General features: G+C 36.8%; 1 protein-coding gene across 3 annotated transcripts in view; it reads right to left on the bottom strand.

The window, feature by feature from the left end:
- Positions 1 to 20,658, bottom strand: part of LOC115210751 (membrane-bound transcription factor site-1 protease) — a 130,237-nt gene that overhangs the window by 57,254 nt on the left and 52,325 nt on the right. For all 3 annotated transcript variants that reach the window (XM_029779468.2, XM_029779475.2, XM_036507274.1), the window contains exons 22-27: positions 19,956 to 19,991; positions 17,423 to 17,579; positions 15,044 to 15,124; positions 14,057 to 14,100; positions 10,669 to 10,746; positions 3,925 to 4,068 (exon numbers count right to left, since the gene is read on the bottom strand). In XM_029779468.2, coding sequence (XP_029635328.1) covers positions 3,925 to 4,068; positions 10,669 to 10,746; positions 14,057 to 14,100; positions 15,044 to 15,124; positions 17,423 to 17,579; positions 19,956 to 19,991 — 540 coding nt within the window. The remainder of the gene's footprint in view (positions 1 to 3,924; positions 4,069 to 10,668; positions 10,747 to 14,056; positions 14,101 to 15,043; positions 15,125 to 17,422; positions 17,580 to 19,955; positions 19,992 to 20,658) is intronic.

The following is a 20,658-nucleotide window of genomic DNA, read 5'->3' as shown; positions in this document are numbered from 1 at the left end:
GCACAGGAGCCAGTCCAGTGGCACTGGCAATGACAACGACCTCACTCGAATTTTTTTTTCACATGCCACCAGCACAAGTGATAGTAAGGTGACGCAGGTAACGATCATGCACAAATGGTGTTTTTAACGTGCCATCGGCACAGAGGCTAGCTTGTCGCGTTGGCAACGATCTCACTCATATGGTACTCTTAGCGCTCCACTAGCACAGATGCCAGTCATCAAATTTGATTTCAATTTCAATTATATATATTTGCTTAATCACTCATTGGGCAGAATGGTGCAGTGAAAGTGTGCTGGACACATAACCCGGAGGTCTGTAACTCAAAACTATGCTCTGCAAAGAAATGGATACTATTAGCGTTTAGATAATTCTGTCATATGTAATACTTATTTATTCATTATCTTATAGCTTTATATCCCACAATGCTCTTGCAGCGACAGTGCTAGGACAAATCTCTGGGATATTAGATTGGATGCTTGAAGAAATCCACAACTTAGACATCAGGACTAGGAACCCTACCAATGACTGGTAGCTTCCATATCTACAGTGATACAGGCAACATCTATGTTAAACAAGAGGAGGGAGAGAGAGGCAAAAGATCAATCCAGACAGCTTTTGAGTGTTACATTGTTTCAATCAGACAACACCCACTGAACAGCGAAGAAATAAATGAATACGTAACATACATATTCAATAGTGGAAGCAAGTTTAGATGGAGAACTCCTGAACTCTGAGTTTACAGCTTCTCTATTTGAACCAAAGTAGCAGAACTAACTTAAACAGATTCTTGGAAGAGAGATACACATCATACCAGCAAAAAGTTATGCATATATATGTAACCTGTAAGCAAAAAAATGCCAATAATTTTCTTTTCTACTCTAGGTACAAGGCCCAAAATTTTGGGGGGATTGACCTCAGTACGCATCTGGTACTTAATTGATCGATCCCATAAGGATGAAAAGCAAGGTCGACTTCAGTGGAATTTGAACTCAGAACGTAAAGACAGACAAAAAACCACTAAGCATTTCGTCCGGTGAGCTAACATTTTTTAATATCACAAGAGAAGATTGGAAAAGTTCTTGACCTTACTTATTCACCATTACACATGTTTCATTCACTAATAGGAGTTACAAAATAGAAATTCTTTAGAGAAAGAGAGAGAGAATTATATATTTGGTATTATTTGATTCGCTGTCTAAAGAATTTGTGTAATGTGTAATGGTGAATAAATAATGCCAAAATTTTTTTTTCAATCTCCTGTTTTAATATGTAATTACTCCCAAAAAATATTTTCAGAAATTTTCGACTTTTATACATACTTCACTCAAATATAACAATTGCATATGACTATTGATTACTGAGATAAGCAGACATGCTTCAAGAGGACACAATTGGATTTTAACTTTCGTATATATATATATATATATATATATATATATATACATACACATATGTGTGACCCTGCTGATGCCAAGTAAAAAGTATCCAGTCTACACTGTAAAGTTGTTGGTATTTGGAAGGCCATCCAATTGTAAAAATCATGTCAAAACTGACTTTGCCTATGCTCATCCCATGTAAAAAGCATTCAATCCATTCTGTGAGGTGGCTGGGGTTAGGAAGGGCATCCAGTCATAAAAACCATGCCAAAATAGACACAGAAGTCTGGTGCAGTTTTGTACCTAGTCAGCTCCTGTCAAACTGTCCAACCTATGCCAGCATGGAAAGTGGACATTAAATGATGATGATCACACACATACACATATATAAACAAATACATACACCTATTATTTATACATATAGGCCTGTACATACTCATGACAAACCTCTTTACAGTTTCCTTGTACTCATTTGACGCACAAAATATTGGTCAACCCAAAGCTATAGTTTGCTTCCTAACCATGTACTTAGGAAGCAAACTTTATAACCATGCCGCCACGCACCTATCGGTTTTACAGAAAATATTCCCAAATATATTAAGAAAAAACAAATGCAGATGTACATTACTTACATGGTAACACTGAAGAAAATGTAAGTTAAAATGTGTAAAAAAAAATGTAAACCAAAAAAACTAAAAACATGTTAAAAAAATTATTATTCCTTGTAAATTTCAATAACATTTTTATATTTAATCTTATGTAAGTTAAAAATTTGTCTACTACTAACATACCGTATAACAAATATGACAACACAATGAGGGTGACTCAACAGCATCAGTCAACATGCTAGAAATAGCAACGAGTAGCCTTCAGATTACACTCTACCATCTTAACCTTTTACCTGTCCAGTGTATCACATGATACATAGGATATATTTCTCTGGCATCCATACATAATATATGATACACATTCTCGATTTTATTCGACCAACAGTTTAACTTGAGACTTATGAAGGGAAAACTTTATGTAACTCAGAACACGTGAAACAAGGGATAACCAAAAGTTCAAAAACAAGCATGGATGTTTAGGGCAAACTTATGAAAATGCTTTGGACATGCAATGAGTTAAATAAAGGAAGGACTAATTTGACAAAACAAGTCTACATCATAATTCTCATTAGTTAATGTCCATATTCCATGTTGGCATATGGTGAACAATTTGACAGGATCTGTCAAATCTCTTACATTCTTTTAGTCTTTTGTTTCAGTCATTTGACTGCAGCCATACTGGAGCACTGCCTTGATGGCTTTTATTTTTAGCCACACAAGTTGACCCCAGGACTTATTTTTTAAGCCTAGTACTTATTCTATCAGTCACTATTACCATGCGTTTACAACCCCATAACTTAGCAGTTCAACAAAAGGATAAGTACTAGGCTTAAAAAATAAATCCTGGGATCGATTTGTTTGACTAAAGACCTTCAAGGTGGTGCTCCAGCATGGCCACAGTCAAATGACTGTAAACAAGTTAAAGAATAAATGAATACAATTTGTATTTTTTAACTTTTTTGTTACCAAATTTCTACTGAAATAACTACATCTGTTTCAATTAATTTTATTCTTTTATTCTTTTATTTGTTTCAGTCATTTGACTGTGGCCGTGCTGGAGCACTGCATTTAGTCGAGCAAATTAACGCCAGGACTTATTCTTTGTAAGCCTAGTACTTGTTCTATCAGTCTATTTTGCCGAACCGCTAAGTTACAGGCACATAAACACACCAGCTTCAGTTCTCATGTGATGGTGGGGAGACAAATACAGACACAGAAACACACACAAACACACACACACATATATATATATACATATATACGACAGGCTTCTTTCAGTTTCCGTCTACCAAATCCACTCACAAGGCTTTGGTTGGCCCGAGGCTATAGTAGTACACATATATATATATGCACCCACTACACTCACGGAGTGGTTGGCGTTAGGAAGGGCATCCAGCCGTAGAAACACTGCCAGATTTGACTGGGCCTGATGAAGCCTTCTGGCTTCACAGACCCCAGTAGAACCGTCCAACCCATGCTAGCATGGAAAACGGACGCTAAATGATGATGATGATGATGATATATATATGACGAGCTTCTTTCAGTTTCCATCTACCAAATCCATTCACAAGGCTTTGGTCGGCCCGAGATTGTTGTAGAAGACACTTGATCAAGGTGCCATGCAGTGGGACTGAACCCGGAACCATGTGGTTGGTAAGCACACTCTTTACCACACAGCCACTCCTGTGCCGAAAACAATAAAGAATTTAATTTTAATACAATAACTTGTCATTATTAAGATATTAGGACCATGAAGCTTTGATGAAAGGTTTTTAATGTAAATCGCTTTATAACAAGAAGCTTGTACTGCAAAACAAAGGACAGTCTCAGGTAGATGGGCAACAAAAGAGTTTAATAGGTTTTATTCATCTCCATGGTATCAATCTTTTGTGTGCAGCTGTCAACACAAGGTAAGAAATATGAAAAAGAATCACCTCACCTTTCAGCATGTGGCTGTTATCCAAACAATTGGAATCTCCAAAGATTGCAACACGACCAGATGTAGGTTTGGCTGTTGTTTGGTGTAAGCCTAAAACTGGAACATGCTCTACAGTTCGAGGACGACTTTGAAGAACTTCGTAGCCTTTAAAGAATAAAGGAAAATGTAAATTAACACATGGAAACGTTTTTCTGAAAATTAAACTGAAGAATACAATTATTTTTTGCAGTAATAAGGCTCTCTCTCTCTCTCTCTCTCTCTCTCTCTCACACACACACAATATAGATAGATGTCGCTATACTAATTAGCAAGCTTTGATTGAAAGCAGGAATAAGAGATACAAGACACAGTGTACTCGTATCTACAGTGTATTTGGTATCTAGAACAATCAAGCGACATGATGCAAAGGGGTATCCAATAAGCTGTCAAATACAGTATGTTGTTATAAATAATCTGGCCTTAAAAAGTGTAAAAAATAGATATTACCACGAAAAAAGCTATTAAAACTCACGGACGATATTTACGATTCCGCGAATATGCGGTAGTTTCCGCGAATAACCGGGACCACGAATGCCGAACCGCGAATAAGCGGGGATACACTGTATACAATCACTATTTTTATAGCGTGAAAGTACACGAGTTGTTACCCCTTAGAATGAAACATCAGAGTTGTCTCCCCTGATATTATATGCCGCTGTTTTGATTATTAATATACGAGTAGTAATAGTTAACGACTCAATCATATGAAGCTACCCTTCCATTGAGAACGGTGAAATCATATGGCTGGCTAATAATACACTTAGCTACCAAACACTCAACCAGTCTTGCTGTATATAGAAAACATGTATAAAGCGTTAATTACTTCTGTAAAAATAACGCTGTTTGGTTAACTTTGGCCGACACCGAATACCAATCTCCATGGATTCTAGATCTTACATTTTATAATCGACAAACCTGTTTGCTTTTTTATATATATACTAGCAGTATCGACCGGCGTTGCTCGGGTTTGTAAGGGAAATAACTATATAAGCATTTTTAGAGAGTTTTAGCCAAAAAATAGCCAAAAAAATGCATTAAAAATGGAAAAAAATTATTGTAAATTTTTTTTAAATCGTTGACTCATCGTAGACATTTTTAGAGAGTTACTTCCCTTATATAATAGCGAAAAAATGCATTAAAATGGAAAAAAAATGATGGTAAATTATTTTTAAAATCGTAGACTCATCGTAGACGCGCGCTAATACCCAGAAGGGCTCGATATGAATCACGACTATAAGATACCCGGTTTTGGTTAAACTGCACCGCAAAATGTGGGAGTAGTTAGGAATCTAAATCGTAGGAGACAGACACACAACTTCACTTTTATATATAAAGATATACAGGGTGCGGTGAATAAACTGTCGTCTAAATTACGCAAAAATGAAAATAACACTGACATTTCATTTTAACAGATATATTTACCAAAATTACATAAAAATAACTCGAAATACTAAAGAGTAAATTTATTCAATAAAATCGCCATTTGTTTCAACCACGGCCTCTAGACGATTTCGGAATCTCCTGCAACTCTTCTGGACGATTTCCTTGTTTAAGTTGGTGAATGGTACCATAATCCTTGCCTTCAGTTCATCTTTGGTGTTACAAGTTTTGTTGGTCTCGCTCAACTGCACTACACACATAATAATCAAGGGTACTGCAGTCTGGGTAGTTAGGTGGCCAGATGTTAGGGGGACGTGGTCGCAGAAATTGTCTGAAAGTCAAGACTGGGTTCTCCTGCTTGTGTGGCATGGTGCTGAGTCCTGTTGCCAGACGTAAGGTCTTCCAGCAGCCACCCTCATGACCCAGGGCAACACTAGTTCCTCCAGGCACATGATGTAGGCCTCTGTGTTGAATGTGAGGTTGTGTTGGAAGATGAATGGAAGCATAACGTCACCATCACTAGTGATCACTCCAAACACCACGATGTTGACTGGATGTCTGATACTTATCGCTCTCGGTACATGTCTTCAGACTGACACACAAACACTCTGAAATGTTTGTATTGTAGCTTCTGGCACATATGCCAAGCACTACAGCATGTTGTTTCCAAATTTCTGACAGAGTGAATTGTGTCATGGTGCTGTTTTTCTCATAGACGGTGCCCAACTGACCCTACTATACTCTGTAGTTGATAAAATCAGAAACCAACAATACGCATGTGTGAAATTAAAAACATAAAATGGTGATCATTTACCCATCACACCCTGTAGATATATATACATAAGAGATAATTAAGATTCAGTTGAATTAGGTACTTAAGTTGAGGAACCGAGTCAGTCCAGTATTATCCGCACAGCTTGAAGTAAGGTGAATAAAAAGCAAATAAGTAACAAGAATGTCAAGGTATTAGTACATTACAGCCGTTTCAGGTAGCTCCATTTAATCAATCAATGCAAGCTTTATATTAATCTAAAATACACCGTCTTCCTCGGATGCATAAGACCATATAGGTTTTCAACATACAGAATACTCCATTATAATTTTTTAGCAAATTCTTAATCAGAACTGGAGAATAAAAGAATTACATGCCTGTTTCTATTATTGTAGAAGAATGAACTTAGGGAGAAAATACCCCAACTATAATTTGGAGTGGTAGAAGAAAATAACAATAGGGGTCAAGATATGGTATTACAGCTGCATTTATCTTTCACCTTATCACCGTCAAAAAATCAAATGCAACCAGTATACAACCTCCACTGAGAATTAAAACCATTGGGAATTGACAGCTAAGTTCTAGGAGCTGATGATAAATTAATGTCAAATTGTAGAATTCTAGCTGCATTAGATCTCTTGATTGTGGTAAGAACAAAGATAAATGTAGCTATATTACCATCTCTTTGCCCCTGTTATTATTCTCTTCTGCCACTCCAAATTATAGTTGGGGTATTTTATCCCTAAGTTCATACTGCTACAATAATGGTAACAAGCATGTAATTCTTTTTGTTCTCTAGTTCTGATGAAAAATTTGCTAAAAGATTATAATGGAGTATCCTGTATGTTGAAAATCTACATGGTCTTATACATCCGAGGAAGGAGATGTATCTCAAATTGATGTAATGCTTGCATTGATCGATTAAATGGGGCTGCCTGAAACGGCCATAATGCACTAGTACCATGACATCCTTCTTTGCTTTGTGTGTATATCATCATCATCATTTAATGTCTGCTTTCCTTGCTGGCATGGGTTGAATGGTTTGACTGAGGACTGGCGAGCCATAGGTTGCACCAGGCTCAATCTGATCTGGCAAAGTTTCTACAGCTAGATACCCTTCCTAATGCCAACCACTCCGAGAGTGTAGTGGGTGCCTTTTACATGCTACCGGCACGAGGGGCAGTCAGGTGGTTCTGGCAACAACCACACTCAAAAGATGCTTTCACGTGCCACCTGCACATGTGCCGGTAAGGTGACACTGCCAACAATCATGCTCAAATGGTGCTTTTCACATGTCACCAACATGGGAGCCAATCCGTGGACCTGGCAACGATCATGCTCAGATATGCTTTAAACGTTCCACTGGCACAAGTGCCAATCAAGCGATAATGTCATCGGCCACGTGAGCGATTTTGATTTGTTTACACTCGCCTCAATAGGTCTTCGCAAGCAAAGTTCATTGTCCAATGAATGAGGGGTACTCATAAGCGGGCTGGTTACACCCCACGTTCAGATGTGCATTTAACGTTCCACTGGCATGAGTGCCAATCAGGCGGTACTGTCATTGGCCATGTCAGCGATTTTGATCTGATTTCACTTGCCTCAATAGGTCTTCACAAGCAAGGTTTATTGTCCAATGAATGAGGAGTATTCATAAATGGGCTGGTTATACCCACTGGCATAGGCCATGGGCTATGGTCCTACATGGCTTGTCGGGTCTTCTCAAGCACAGCATATCTCCAAAGGTCCCCGTCACTTGTCATTGCCTCAGTAAGGTCCAGTGTTCGAAGGTCATGCTTCACCACCTCATCCCAGGTTTTCCTGGATCTACCTCTTCCACAGATTCCCTCAACTGCTAGGGTGTGACACTTTTTCACACAGCTGTCCTCATTCATTCGCAACACATGACCATACCAGCGCAGTTGTCTCTCTTGCACACCACATCTGATGCTTCTTAAATCCAACTTTTCTCTCAGGGTGCTTACACTCTGTCGTGTATGCACACTGACATTACACATCCAGCGGAGCATAATGACTTCATTCCTTGCAAGCTTACACATGTCCTCAGCAGTCACGGCCCATGTTTCACTGCCATGTAGCATGGCTGTTCATACATATACATCATACAGTCTACCTTTTACTCTGAGTGAGAGGCCCTTTATCTCCAGCAGAGGTAGGAGCCCTCTGAACTTTGCCCAGGCTATTCTTATTCTAGCAGCTATACTTTCAGAGCATCCACTCCTGCTACTGACTTGGTCGCCTAGGTAATTGAAGCTATCAACTACTTCTAGTTTTTCTCCTTGGAATGTGACAAGCTGTTCTCTGCACATTTTCTGTGTTTATAGCACCTGAGCATCTGCCACATACAAAAACTATCTTCCCAGTTAGCCCCCTTTGATATTGCTGCACCTCTTATGTGTCCATAGCTTGCACAGGGTACATCTTATAGAGTTTCTATCTATGCCTTTTCTACAGATCAAGCAGGGCCATCTACCTGAAGAGATTTGTGGTTTGTCTGCCTTCCTACTTATTAAGACTTTCGTTTTAGCTAAGTTGACTCTAAAGCCCTTCAATTCTAATCCTTGCTTCCACACCTGAAACTTTTCCTCTAGTTCTGATAGTGACTTAGCAGTTAGAGCAAGGTCATCAGCATAGAAGAGCTCCGAGGAGCATCCTGTCTTGAATTCCTCTGTTATTGACTGGAGGACTATGATGAATAAGAGGGGCTGAGGACTGATATTTGGTGGACCCCTACCCCTACTCGGAATTCTTCACTGTACTCGTTGCCAACACTATCCCTGTACATGGTTTGCACAGCTCTCATTAACCATTCAACTATCCTTAGTTTCCTCATTGACCACCAGATAAGGGATCAGGGGACCCTATCAAAGGCTTTCCTCTATGTCAACAAAAGCTAGGGACAGAGGTTTATCTTTGGCTAGGTATTTCTCTTGCAGCTGTCTTACTAAAAATATAGCAACAGTGGTGCTTTTCCCTGGCACAAACCCATCTAGACTGACTCTCTCCCTAATTAGTTGGGCTATAACCCTCTCCGTGACCTTCATTACCTGATCCAACAGCTTGATACCTCTGTAATTATTTGTATCTAAAGCGTCACCTTTACCTTTGTAGTAGTTGACTATGGTGCTACTACATCAGTCATTGGGTATGACTCCTCCATGTATCACATGGTTAACTATACAGGTGACAAGGCTATAGCCAATACCACCAGATATTTTGAGCATCTTTGCAGTGATTCCTGATGGGCCAGGGGCTATCCCTGTCTTCATAACCTTAATTGTCTAATCTACCACGGTACTATGAATTTGGATAGCTGGTCCCTCTGTTGGGTCAACATTCAGCAGACTTTCTTTCTCCCATTCGTTCTCTTTATTGAGCAACCTTTCATAGTAGCATCTCCAAACCTTTCTCTTTGCAGCCTCGTTTAATGCAAGTGAACCATCATCCACACTGACACATTTCTCTCCTACGACATCACAAATATCTCCCACACAATCTTGCAACATGAAATACCTCAAGTCTTTGGTCCTCACGGCGCAGAAAATTAGCAAATATTTTCTTATCTGCTTCCCCTCTGGCTAAATAAACCTGTCTCCTAGCTTCCCTTCTGGCAGTCTGAAACAATTCCCTGCTACCACCGTTCTTCCAGTCCTTCCAAGCCTGTTTCTTTTCTCTAATAGCCCTGTCAACAACATTGTTCCACCACCAGACTACCTTGGGATGAGAGGGGACTTTGCACCATCCACAAATCTGGTCAGTGGCCCTCGGCAGGTTGTCCCGTAGAAACCTCCAGTTGTCTTCCACATTATGTGATGCTACATCCCCTTCTATTTCATCAAAGGCTTTGAGTAATACATCCCTAAATCTCTGTCCATTCACAGGATCTTTAAGCTTCCAGACCCTTCTCCTCCATACTGGTCGTCTTCTGCACATCCATTTATCCCTGATCCTGAAGTCGCTAACTACTAGTTTATGTTGTGGGGTACATTCTTTGCCTGGGAAGGTTTTGGCATTTATAAGCTGCCATCTTTCCCTTTTTCTGGCAAGGATGTAGTCAATTTCGCTAGTGTGTCTGCCAGAATGGTGGGTGACTAGGTGACTGATATTGCAAACCATAAGATCATTTGCATTGCAGAACTCCAGCAGCTTGGTTCCCTCCTCATTCCAGGGAAACAAAACCATAGCCTACATGTACACCATGGAAGCCCACTGCATGTTGTCCAACATGTCTACTGAAGTCACCAGCCACAAAGAGAAGGTCCCTGTCATTCGTCAACAAGGTAGTCTGCAAGAGGGTGTCATAAAATCTGTCTCTCTGTCCATCAGGTTTCCTCGGCTGAAGGACATAGGCCAAGATAATGGTTGCTAATCCTTGATGTAGCACTAATCTGTGTGTGTGTGTGTGTGTGTGTGTGTGTGTGTGTGTGTGTGTGTGTGCGTGCGTGCATGCATGCGCACGCGCTTTTTCTATTTAATATCATTGTTTTTCCAGACACAGAAATCTAGCAACAAGACCAACTGAAATAACTTACCTTGGTCTTTGAGTTTATGTGAGATAACTATCCCATCTGGAGGAAACTTTGTTATACTTGTACCAGATGCATAATACACTGAAAAATACAGAAATGTATTTAAAACACATTAAAACCAACTTTATTTAAAACCCTTTGTTTTAATCATTTGAATAAATAAAATTAAAATGTTGAGAGGGAGGGAGGGAGGAAAGAACAAATGAACCCACACGTGCACTAATACAACAGCAAAATCTTCAAATAAATTCATGTCCTTCTGCAGATGTTCTTACTAGATAAAGTCCATGCAGTAAAGCAATTGGTGATAGGAATGGAATCCAGATGTAATATATATTTCTTTACTACCCACAAGGGTTAAAACATAGAGGGGACAAACAAGGACAGACAAAGGTATCAAGTCAATGATATCAACCCCAGTGCGTAACTGGTACTTAATTTATCGACCCCGAAAGGATGAAAGGCAAAGTCGACCTCGGCGGAATTTGAACTCAGAACGTAATGGCAGACGAAATACGGCTACGCATTTCGCCCGGCGTGCTAACGGTTCTGCCAGCTCGCCGCCTTATACCAGATGTAATATATATACAAGCAATGGCGTACAGTATTTATACAGTTTTTACAGTACCTGTATATTAGCAGATCTGGCCAGTTTGAACGTAAAACATGTAGAATATTCTGGCCAGATATGGTCGGTTTAAATGCTAAAGGATTAAACTCAGAATATAAAGGGGATGTTATTAAATACTGCACTGTATTTTATTTCATGCTCTACCGATCCTGATGTCTTTGCTCTCTTAAGATTAAATAACTGAAATACAACTGCCATATCTTTTGTTATCATCATCATTTTAATGTCCACTCTTCCACGCTTGCATGCATCAGACAGAATTTGTTGAAATAGATTTTCTATGGCCAGATGCCCTTCCTGTCACCAACCCTCACCTGTTTCCAAATAAGGTAACATTTCCCTATGACCATGTTTCCATTGAAGATTAGAAATGAAGGATACTGCTTGCATGACAGTGACACTCATTTACAACTGTGATCTTTACCAGCATCGCCTTACTGGCACGTGAAAAAACATTTGAGCGAGGTCGTTGCCAGTGCCACTGGACTGGCTCCTGTGCAGGCGGCACGTAAAAAACACCATTTGAGCATGGCCGTTGCCAGTACCGCCTGACTGACACTCATGCCGGTGGCACATAAAAGCACCCACTACACTCTCAGAGTGGTTGGCATTAGGAAGGGCATCAGCTGTAGAAACTTTGCCAGATCAAGATTGGAGCCTGGTGCAGCCATCTGGTTCGCCAGTCCTCAATCAAATCGTCCAACCCATGCTAGCATGGAAAGCGGATGTTAAACGATGATGATGATAATGATGATGTAATGCCAAGGGACGAAGACAGAAAAACACAGACACACACTCTCACATTCATATACACATGTGAAACATCTAAATTTAGCACACTTGGTATATACAAAGAGGTGCTGAAAAGCTCCTGGCTTTAAGAGTATCACAAAAGGCCTGGTTGGAGGCCCAACCTTCCAAGTTCTTTGAAAGGGCTTAGAAAAACTGAAGGACCACTGCAATAAGTGTGAGAATCTGAGAGGGGAATATGTTGAATAAAATCATAATGAACTGATCCTTTTGTATTTTCTTTTGCCCAAAGCCAGGAACTTTTCAGCACACTCTTGTAAAGTCTGTATGTCTATAGAAACTGCAAAACCATGACAATCTAAGATGTTTTGAATTTTATTGAACAAATAAATTTAATTTGCACGTGGATTTAGAGAACAGATATGTCCCAAATAGAAACATCTATTTCATCATCATCATCATTTAACATCCGTTGTCCATGCTGGCATGGGTTGGACTCCAGTCTGATTTGACATGGTTTCTATAGCTGGAAACCCTTCCTAACACCAACTGCTTCACAGAGTAAAATATATGAAGATCTAATCAACACAATGCAATATACTGTACAATTTTGATTCTTTTTGCATACAGAAAATGCTGTATTTTATTTAGTAGATATTATACAGTTATGCATCCTGAGAAAATTTCTGGAAATACATAAGACTCATTTGTTGGGAATTCTACCACGAGTTGAAACTAATGGGTAGTGTGAATATTATATTACACAATATTGACCCCATGTGAGTGTGTGTTTATGTGTATGTAAATATTGTCATGTGAGACATGAATCTACTTATAAGCAGGGTGTATTTATATAAGGTGTGAGCTGAATATATGCATGTATGTGTGCGAGCTGTATGTGCATATATATGTGTGAGCTGTGCATATATGATCCATGTGTGTATTTGTATATCTGTACTGTAGTATGTATCTACATAAGCATGCATAAATACCTTTATGCATGCATATACATAGAGCTAATGACCTTGAATATGTATATTTGCATGTATATATATACAGATTGTGCTTGTCTATGCTTCTTATGTAGTGAGCAACCTTGAACAGTTTTATGTATGTATATATATATATTATTATATGTAGAAAAATACAAACTGGGACAAGAACGCAAAACACTTAGAAGACGATACAAAAAACATGGACGGGAAATTCGAAGCCCTCAATCTTCAGTCAAGAACCGGATCATCGTAGCAATTTCGGCTGATTATAACATATTAAGTGTATAATAACAGAATATTTAGTGAATACACATAGTGAATAATAATTTTCAACATGTTTATATATAAAACAATATATTTTATATATATATATATATATACACACACACACAATATATGCCTTTATATATAAGTAATATTGTGTGAGATGCGACTGTTTGTATATGTGTGAGCAGTGTGTGTGTTGGATATATATTCATGTATGTGTTTGAATTTTGTGTGTGTGAACTATATATGTGTTTGTGAAAGCTATGTGTGTGCATGTGTATGCATGTATGTAAATGTATGTGAGTATGTGTGTGTATTATGTATGTCGTGGGCAACCATGAACATACATAAACAGTGACTAACAATAAGAAACAATCATAAGATTGAATTTCAACATTTGCAAAAACCATTAACAAGGAATTCTCCACTCTTTTTATAACAATTTTCAATCTTTAATTATTTGAAAAAACAAATGTGTTTGACATCATTATTGACAGAAAGGGTAAACTAGTAAAAACATAAAAAAAAGGAAACAAATCTCATGTGACAGGATTTCTTTCTTGTTTTTTCTTTTTGTCACTAAAGAAACACAGACATGTCCCAAGAATGTTTTAGAGATTCAACAATAGGCTATAAGAAATAAGATGACTCAGAAGCTGCAGAACATTGAAACAATGTCTTTAACTATGAGGACTTAGGGAAATGAATGGGGGAAAAGAGAGCAAAGACAGAAAATATATTTTCTTACATTCGTGGCCTCCAAGGAAGAGTTCTCCTTCAAACACTTGATCACTAGAAGAAGAAAATAATAATAATAATAATAATAATAATAATAATAATAATAATAATAATAACAACAATAATAATAATAATAATAATAATATTGGTAAAAATAATAATAATAATAATAATAACAATAACAATAATGATAATAATAATAATAATATTGGTAAAAATAATAATAATGATAAAAATAATAATAATAATAATGATGATAAAAATAATAATAATAATAATGATAAAAATAATAATTATAATAATAATGATAAAAATAATAATTATAATAATAATGATAAAAATAATAATAATAATGATGATAATGATAAAAATGATAATAATAATAATGATAAAAATAATAATTATAATAATAATGATAAAAATAATAATTATAATAATAATGATAAAAATAATAATAATAATGATGATAATGATAATAATAATAAAAACACCAGGACTAACAAATGTATATAACACACAGACAACAGCACTACTAGGCACCATACACATCCTATGTAAAACACTTTCAATACAGTAACTATAAGAGCATCACAACAAACTACAGCACATACCCAAGACATACAGAGCTGCACTTAGTAGTGCAGTGAAAGCACTTCTTTTTTTTTCCAGACATGCTTTCACAGAACATTGGAAATAAATAACACTGCTTGTATAACAGTGACACTCGTTTACAACAAACTACATGATGTCAAAACAAGGAGACACACACTTGCATTCACACTTGCATGCACGCACACACACATACTACATACTTCTTACAAGGATTATAGTAGATGACACTTGCCCAAGGTGTTGCACATTGGGACTGAACCTGAAATTAAATCACTGTGAAGCAAGCTCCTTAACCACACAGCCATACATGTGCATGTAGCCCACATGATACCCCAACACACATCTGTACAGACATACACATGCCCACATATATTTTTATCCTTACCTAAACATCATTCCTAATGATGCCAATAAGTCATTAATGGCAGGAATATTGGCACCACCCGTGTCAGGCATCCACCATTGTCTACAAAAGAGTCACAGAATGAGAAAGGAATTTGTTAGAGATATTATTCAAGTTAAAAACAACTAATTCGTAACACATTTGTTAAACACAATATTTTGTATCTCGAAAGGGTCATAATGCCAATAGTAAACAAATGTATTGGTTTTATTTCACTTCTTTTATCATTAATCAATTGGTTAACCATTCAACCAATTAAATAGCTGTTTGATTAACTCATTAGTGCCCATGGTCTTTTTTTAGGACCAGAAGGATAATCCATCACATTTCAGTGACACCTGTATTTTACTGAGATATCTTTAGTTAGTCATCAAGACAGGAGTCATCATCATCATTGTTTAACGTCCGTTTTCCATGCTAGCATGGGTTGGACAATTTGACTGAGGTCTGGCAAACCAGATGGCTGCACCAGACTCCAATCTGATCAGGCAGAGTTTCTACAGCTGGATGCCCTTCCTAACACCAACCACTCCAAAAGTGTAGTGGGTGCTTTTACATGCCATTGGCACGAGGGCCAGTCAAGCAGTACTGGTAATGGCCATGCTCAACTGGTGCCTTTTATGTGCCAACTTTTATGTGTCATCCAAATATTGTAATAAAAATTTTTTTATATATTTAGTATCAGATAAAGATGTGTAAAAAAAAGATTTTTGGTAATAAATTAAATTAAAAAAATTTGGGCTCTAATCGGTTAATCATCCGGTCTGTACAAGGACGAAGATGATAAAATCTATTAGGAATTTTGATAAACAAAATTGTATTCTTTTCATACACAAAAACAAATAGTCATTTTTTATTTTATCTAGTTTCAGCTCATGAGCTGTGGACATGCTGGGGCACCGCCATTGTCATTACTACAAACAACAAAATGTTGGGAGAGTTTGGATGCTGTTCTTAGTGTAATAGAAATAGCAGTCAAAAAGATAGCTGCTGGTCATCATGTTGCTGTCACCGTTCATTTATTGTGGTTGTTGTCAGCTTGGGTCAACAGTTGTCACCATCATTTGTTCACCATCTGTCTGCTTTCTCATTTCTGCTGTCTCTCAACACTCTCTGTCAAGTAGTCAAGGTGTGTCAGAAAGTTGTGCACAAAAAGATGAAATTGTTGCTAGTGCCTATTCCATGCAAAGTCATGATTGGTCAGATTTTGTTGATCACATGGGTAATATTCTAGCAAATTGCGACACGAAGTGGTTACTGATTATTCCTGCTGCAGGTCAAGCAATCAATCAGCTAAATTCATCAAAGTCCTTTCAGTGCCATTTGTGACCTCATCATTGACATGCCCTCTCTACTCCAAGTCTGTTTTAGGTCCATCAAGTGACAAGATTACAAATGGTAATGAAAGTCTTTGCCAAACCTAGCTCATTGATTGATTGAGTAAATGATTAATCAAACAATTAATTAATTAATTGGTTGGTTAAATGGTAATGACAATAACAGAAATGAAATAGAAAGCCTTAGAGGACTTCTGAAGGCTATGGGCACTACCCCATCCTCCAGACTGAATTAACAAAAAAAAAATAAAAGACACAAGAGAAATACAAAAGAAAGACAAAGAAAAATGCGGAAGATAGAGAAGAGAAAATAAAAAAAGAGCAAAAAGTGAGAAGACGAAACAGAATAATTCTTTGAACTATAGGTATAAAGCCCGAAATAATAGAGGAGGATGCTTGTTGATTACATTAACCCCAGTGCTCAACTGGAACTTATTTTATCAACCACCCCAAAAGGATGAAAGACAAGGTTGGCCTTGGCAGGATTTGAACTCAAAACATAAAGAGCTGGAAGAATTGCCACGAAGCATTTTGTCTGATGCTCTAATGATTCTGGCAGGTAGTCATCATAATAATAATAATAATAATAATACACAAATATATTTTTTAATAATATATTATCATTAATATTAGGAAATCAATATCAAAACTCCTCAGAAAGATATACACATGTGAAAAATAATTGTTGTATTAAAAATATATAAATAAATAAATATAAATATGTATAAAAATATATGTAAATATGTATAAGTATAAATATATAATGTATATGACAGTTTAAAAGTTTTGAATTAATTATTTAAAGCATCTTACGATCGTTTCACAGAAGAGTTGTCCCTATAATGAAATCCTATATTGATAAGCATTTATAGACAATGCTTCTGCTCTTCAGAGATATAAAATTTGAATTCTATATAACATAATAATAATATAATATAATATGTATATATATATAATATAATATAATAATAATAATAATAATAATAATAATAATAATAATAATAGTGACAACAAGAATAATTACCGAGTATTTTCATCATAAAATTTCACTTTCCTCATCACAGATACATTATACCAGTCAGCAAAAACAATGAGAGATAAACCATTATCAATGTCACGTTTCAGTTTTGTCACTTCTCCTGGAAAATATTCTTCTTCAGCATCCACCACAAGAAGAGTTCCTAAAACAAACAAAATTTTAATTATGTATATATATATAATCAAAATAAGCAACAAGGATATTCAGAGGTAATGAAGTATGATCATTTCACACAATTCTATATAATTGAACAATGCAACCATTACATCAATCTAAATTCACCTTATTTTGAAATTATATGGATAATATTGTACTAAATTCTGGTGCCTCAACTTAAGTACCATATTCATCTGAATCTATTTATATATATATACATATACATATAATATAAAATTGCACATTTATTAAAGCCTCCACACTATTTGTGAAATTCCTTCCTAAAAGTTAGTACCATTCTACTTTCTAAAAAGTTTTGATCTTATCTTAACTTTTTGATAAAAATCTTTCTCTAATCTCTCTATTATAACTGTATCAAGTAATTTCCTAAACACTCTACATACATACATATAGCGCCATGATAGATCGTTAGCCACTACACACATTTTTTCTGTGTCCCTTTCTGTAGAAGAGTGTAGGCTCAAAACGTAAAAGACTTTTTCTCTTCCTGAGCGTTATACTAATATAGCTGTTTGTTTTGTACACCACCTATCTTCGTCTTTTGTTTTTTTCGTAAACTCTCCCTATATATATATATATATATATATATATATATCATCATCATCATCATCGTTTAACGTCCGCTTTCCATGCTAGCATGGGTTGGATGGTTCAACTGGGGTCTGGGAAGCTCGAAGGCTGCACCAGGCCAGTCAGATCTGGCAGAGTTTCTACAGCTGGATGCCCTTCCTAACGCCAACCACTCCGTGAGTGTAGTGGGTGCTTTTTATGTGCCACCGACACAGGTGCCAGACGAGGCTAGCGAACGGCCACGCTTGGATGGTGTTTTTTTATGCCACCGACACAGGTGCCAGACGAGGCTAGCGAACGGCCACGCTCGGATGGTGTTTTTTACATGCCACCGGTACGGAGGCCAGGCGAGGCTGGCATGGCCACAATCGGATGGTGTTTGTTACGTGCCCACAGCACGGAGGCCAGTCGATGTGGTACTGGCTACGGCCACATTTGGATATATATATATATATATATCATCATCATCATCATACACACACACACACACACACATATATATAAAACACATATAATACATAGAATCAAAGTTAATGGAAGTTGACAAAATATAAAACATCTGTTAAAGGTGACAGATCACATTTATGCTTCCTTTCAATAATTCAAAATATTTTTGCACCAAATTTTCACCCATTTTCTTCTAGCGCTTCAGTTTGACTTCTTTCAGATATTCTTGTAACCATTAGTCATTTGCCTTTATTATTCTGACTCGCTAACATTCTTTATTGTTTCTTTTTTTCCTTTTCTCTCTATATACAGTCACAGAAGTGTGGTGCAGGGTTCTGCCTGGCAGGCTCTTGCGAAACCATCCCACCCATATGGATGTTAAACAATGATGATGATGATGATATTATAAGTTTATATTTTACTAGCAGTATCGCCCGGCGTTGCTCGGGTTTGTGAGGGAAATAACTATATAAGCATTTTTAGAGAGTTATAGCCAAAAATAGCAAAAAATGCATTAAAAATGGAAAACAAATGATGGTAAATTTTTTTTTAAATCGTTGACTCATCGTAGACATTTTTAGAGAGTTACTTCCCTTATATAATAGCGAAAAAATGCATTAAAATGGAAAAAAATGATGGTAAATTTTTTTTTAAATCGTAGACTCATCGTAGACGCGCACTAATATCCAGAAGGGCTCGATATGAATCATGACTATAAGATAAACTGCACCGCAAAATGTGGGAGTAGTTAGGAATCTAAATCGTAGGAGACAGACACACAACTTCACTTTTATATATAAAGATTGCTTATCAACATCTATAAGATTGCTCAAGCACACTTAATAAGATCACACTAAAACCATAACTGGAACAATAACTACATTATGTTTTATTACAATATACTCTTTACTCTTTTTACTCTTCTACTTGTGGCCATGCTGGAGCACCACCTTTAGTCAAGTAAATCAATCCCAGGACTTTTTCTTTGGAAGCCTAGTACTTATTCTATCGGTCTTTTTTGCCGAACCGCTAAGTTATAGGGATGTAAACACACCAGCATCAGTTGTCAAGCAATATTGGGGGGGACAAACACAGACACAAACATACAGACATATATATACAGATATACGACAGGCTTCTTTCAGTTTCCATCTACCAAATCCACTCACAAGGCTTTGGTCAGCCCGAGGTTATAGTAGAAGACACTTGCCCAAGGTGCCAAAAAATGAGATTGAACCCGAAACCATGTGGTTCGTAAGCAAGCTACTTACCACACAGCCACTCTTATGCCTATATGTTAAATATTTATTACATAAATACTTACCATATTGACTGGCATCAAAGCAGGTATATGGTGATCCTGAATGATGAGAATAAAAAGAAAGAGATAAAAAAAATATTATGTTAAAAAATATATTTTCATATAATACACATTTATACAAATTCAAAAAATAATATCAGCATGAATTTTACAAGAAATTTCCAAATCAAATGAAGCTGATTCAATTGACTACACACACTTCTATGATATATTGCCAATGTAAGAAATCATTTTAATTTAGATCAAGTGTAGGTATGCTTTATCAAGAAGCAGGCCACGTGAAACATGGTTCATCATCAGGCAGGCTACACTGCTAATAAAATTCAAGGTACCTTTTCATTGGCATGCCATTCAGAAAGTCCCACAGGCTGCAGTTTGTTCGTGACTGATTTAAAGTAAATATAAATACACAGATCTTTACTATTTGACCAACAAATTTAAAAAATAATTTTTTGTAACTAAACACTTTCGAACTTCGGACACTGGTAGAACATGTCATATAAAACATCTTTTACTCTTAGCATTTTTGAGAAAAACTTATATTTACGAAGTAATTTCACATTAAAGTAGTCGTATTTCGGGAATTTCAACCAATCAATGACGTGTATTCAGCTGAAAAAAATTACCGCCGTTGGTTGTCAACAAGAACTTCTAAGGGTGTATTTTTCGTTTGTCAGTTATTTATGACAACCCTAACCCTAAAACC

This window comes from Octopus sinensis, linkage group LG1 (genome assembly GCF_006345805.1).
Source record: "Octopus sinensis linkage group LG1, ASM634580v1, whole genome shotgun sequence".
Classification (NCBI taxonomy): Eukaryota; Metazoa; Mollusca; class Cephalopoda; order Octopoda; family Octopodidae; genus Octopus; species Octopus sinensis.
The sequence above is the reverse complement of the archived record's forward strand: the minus strand, read 5'-3'. Positions and strand labels throughout refer to the sequence as shown.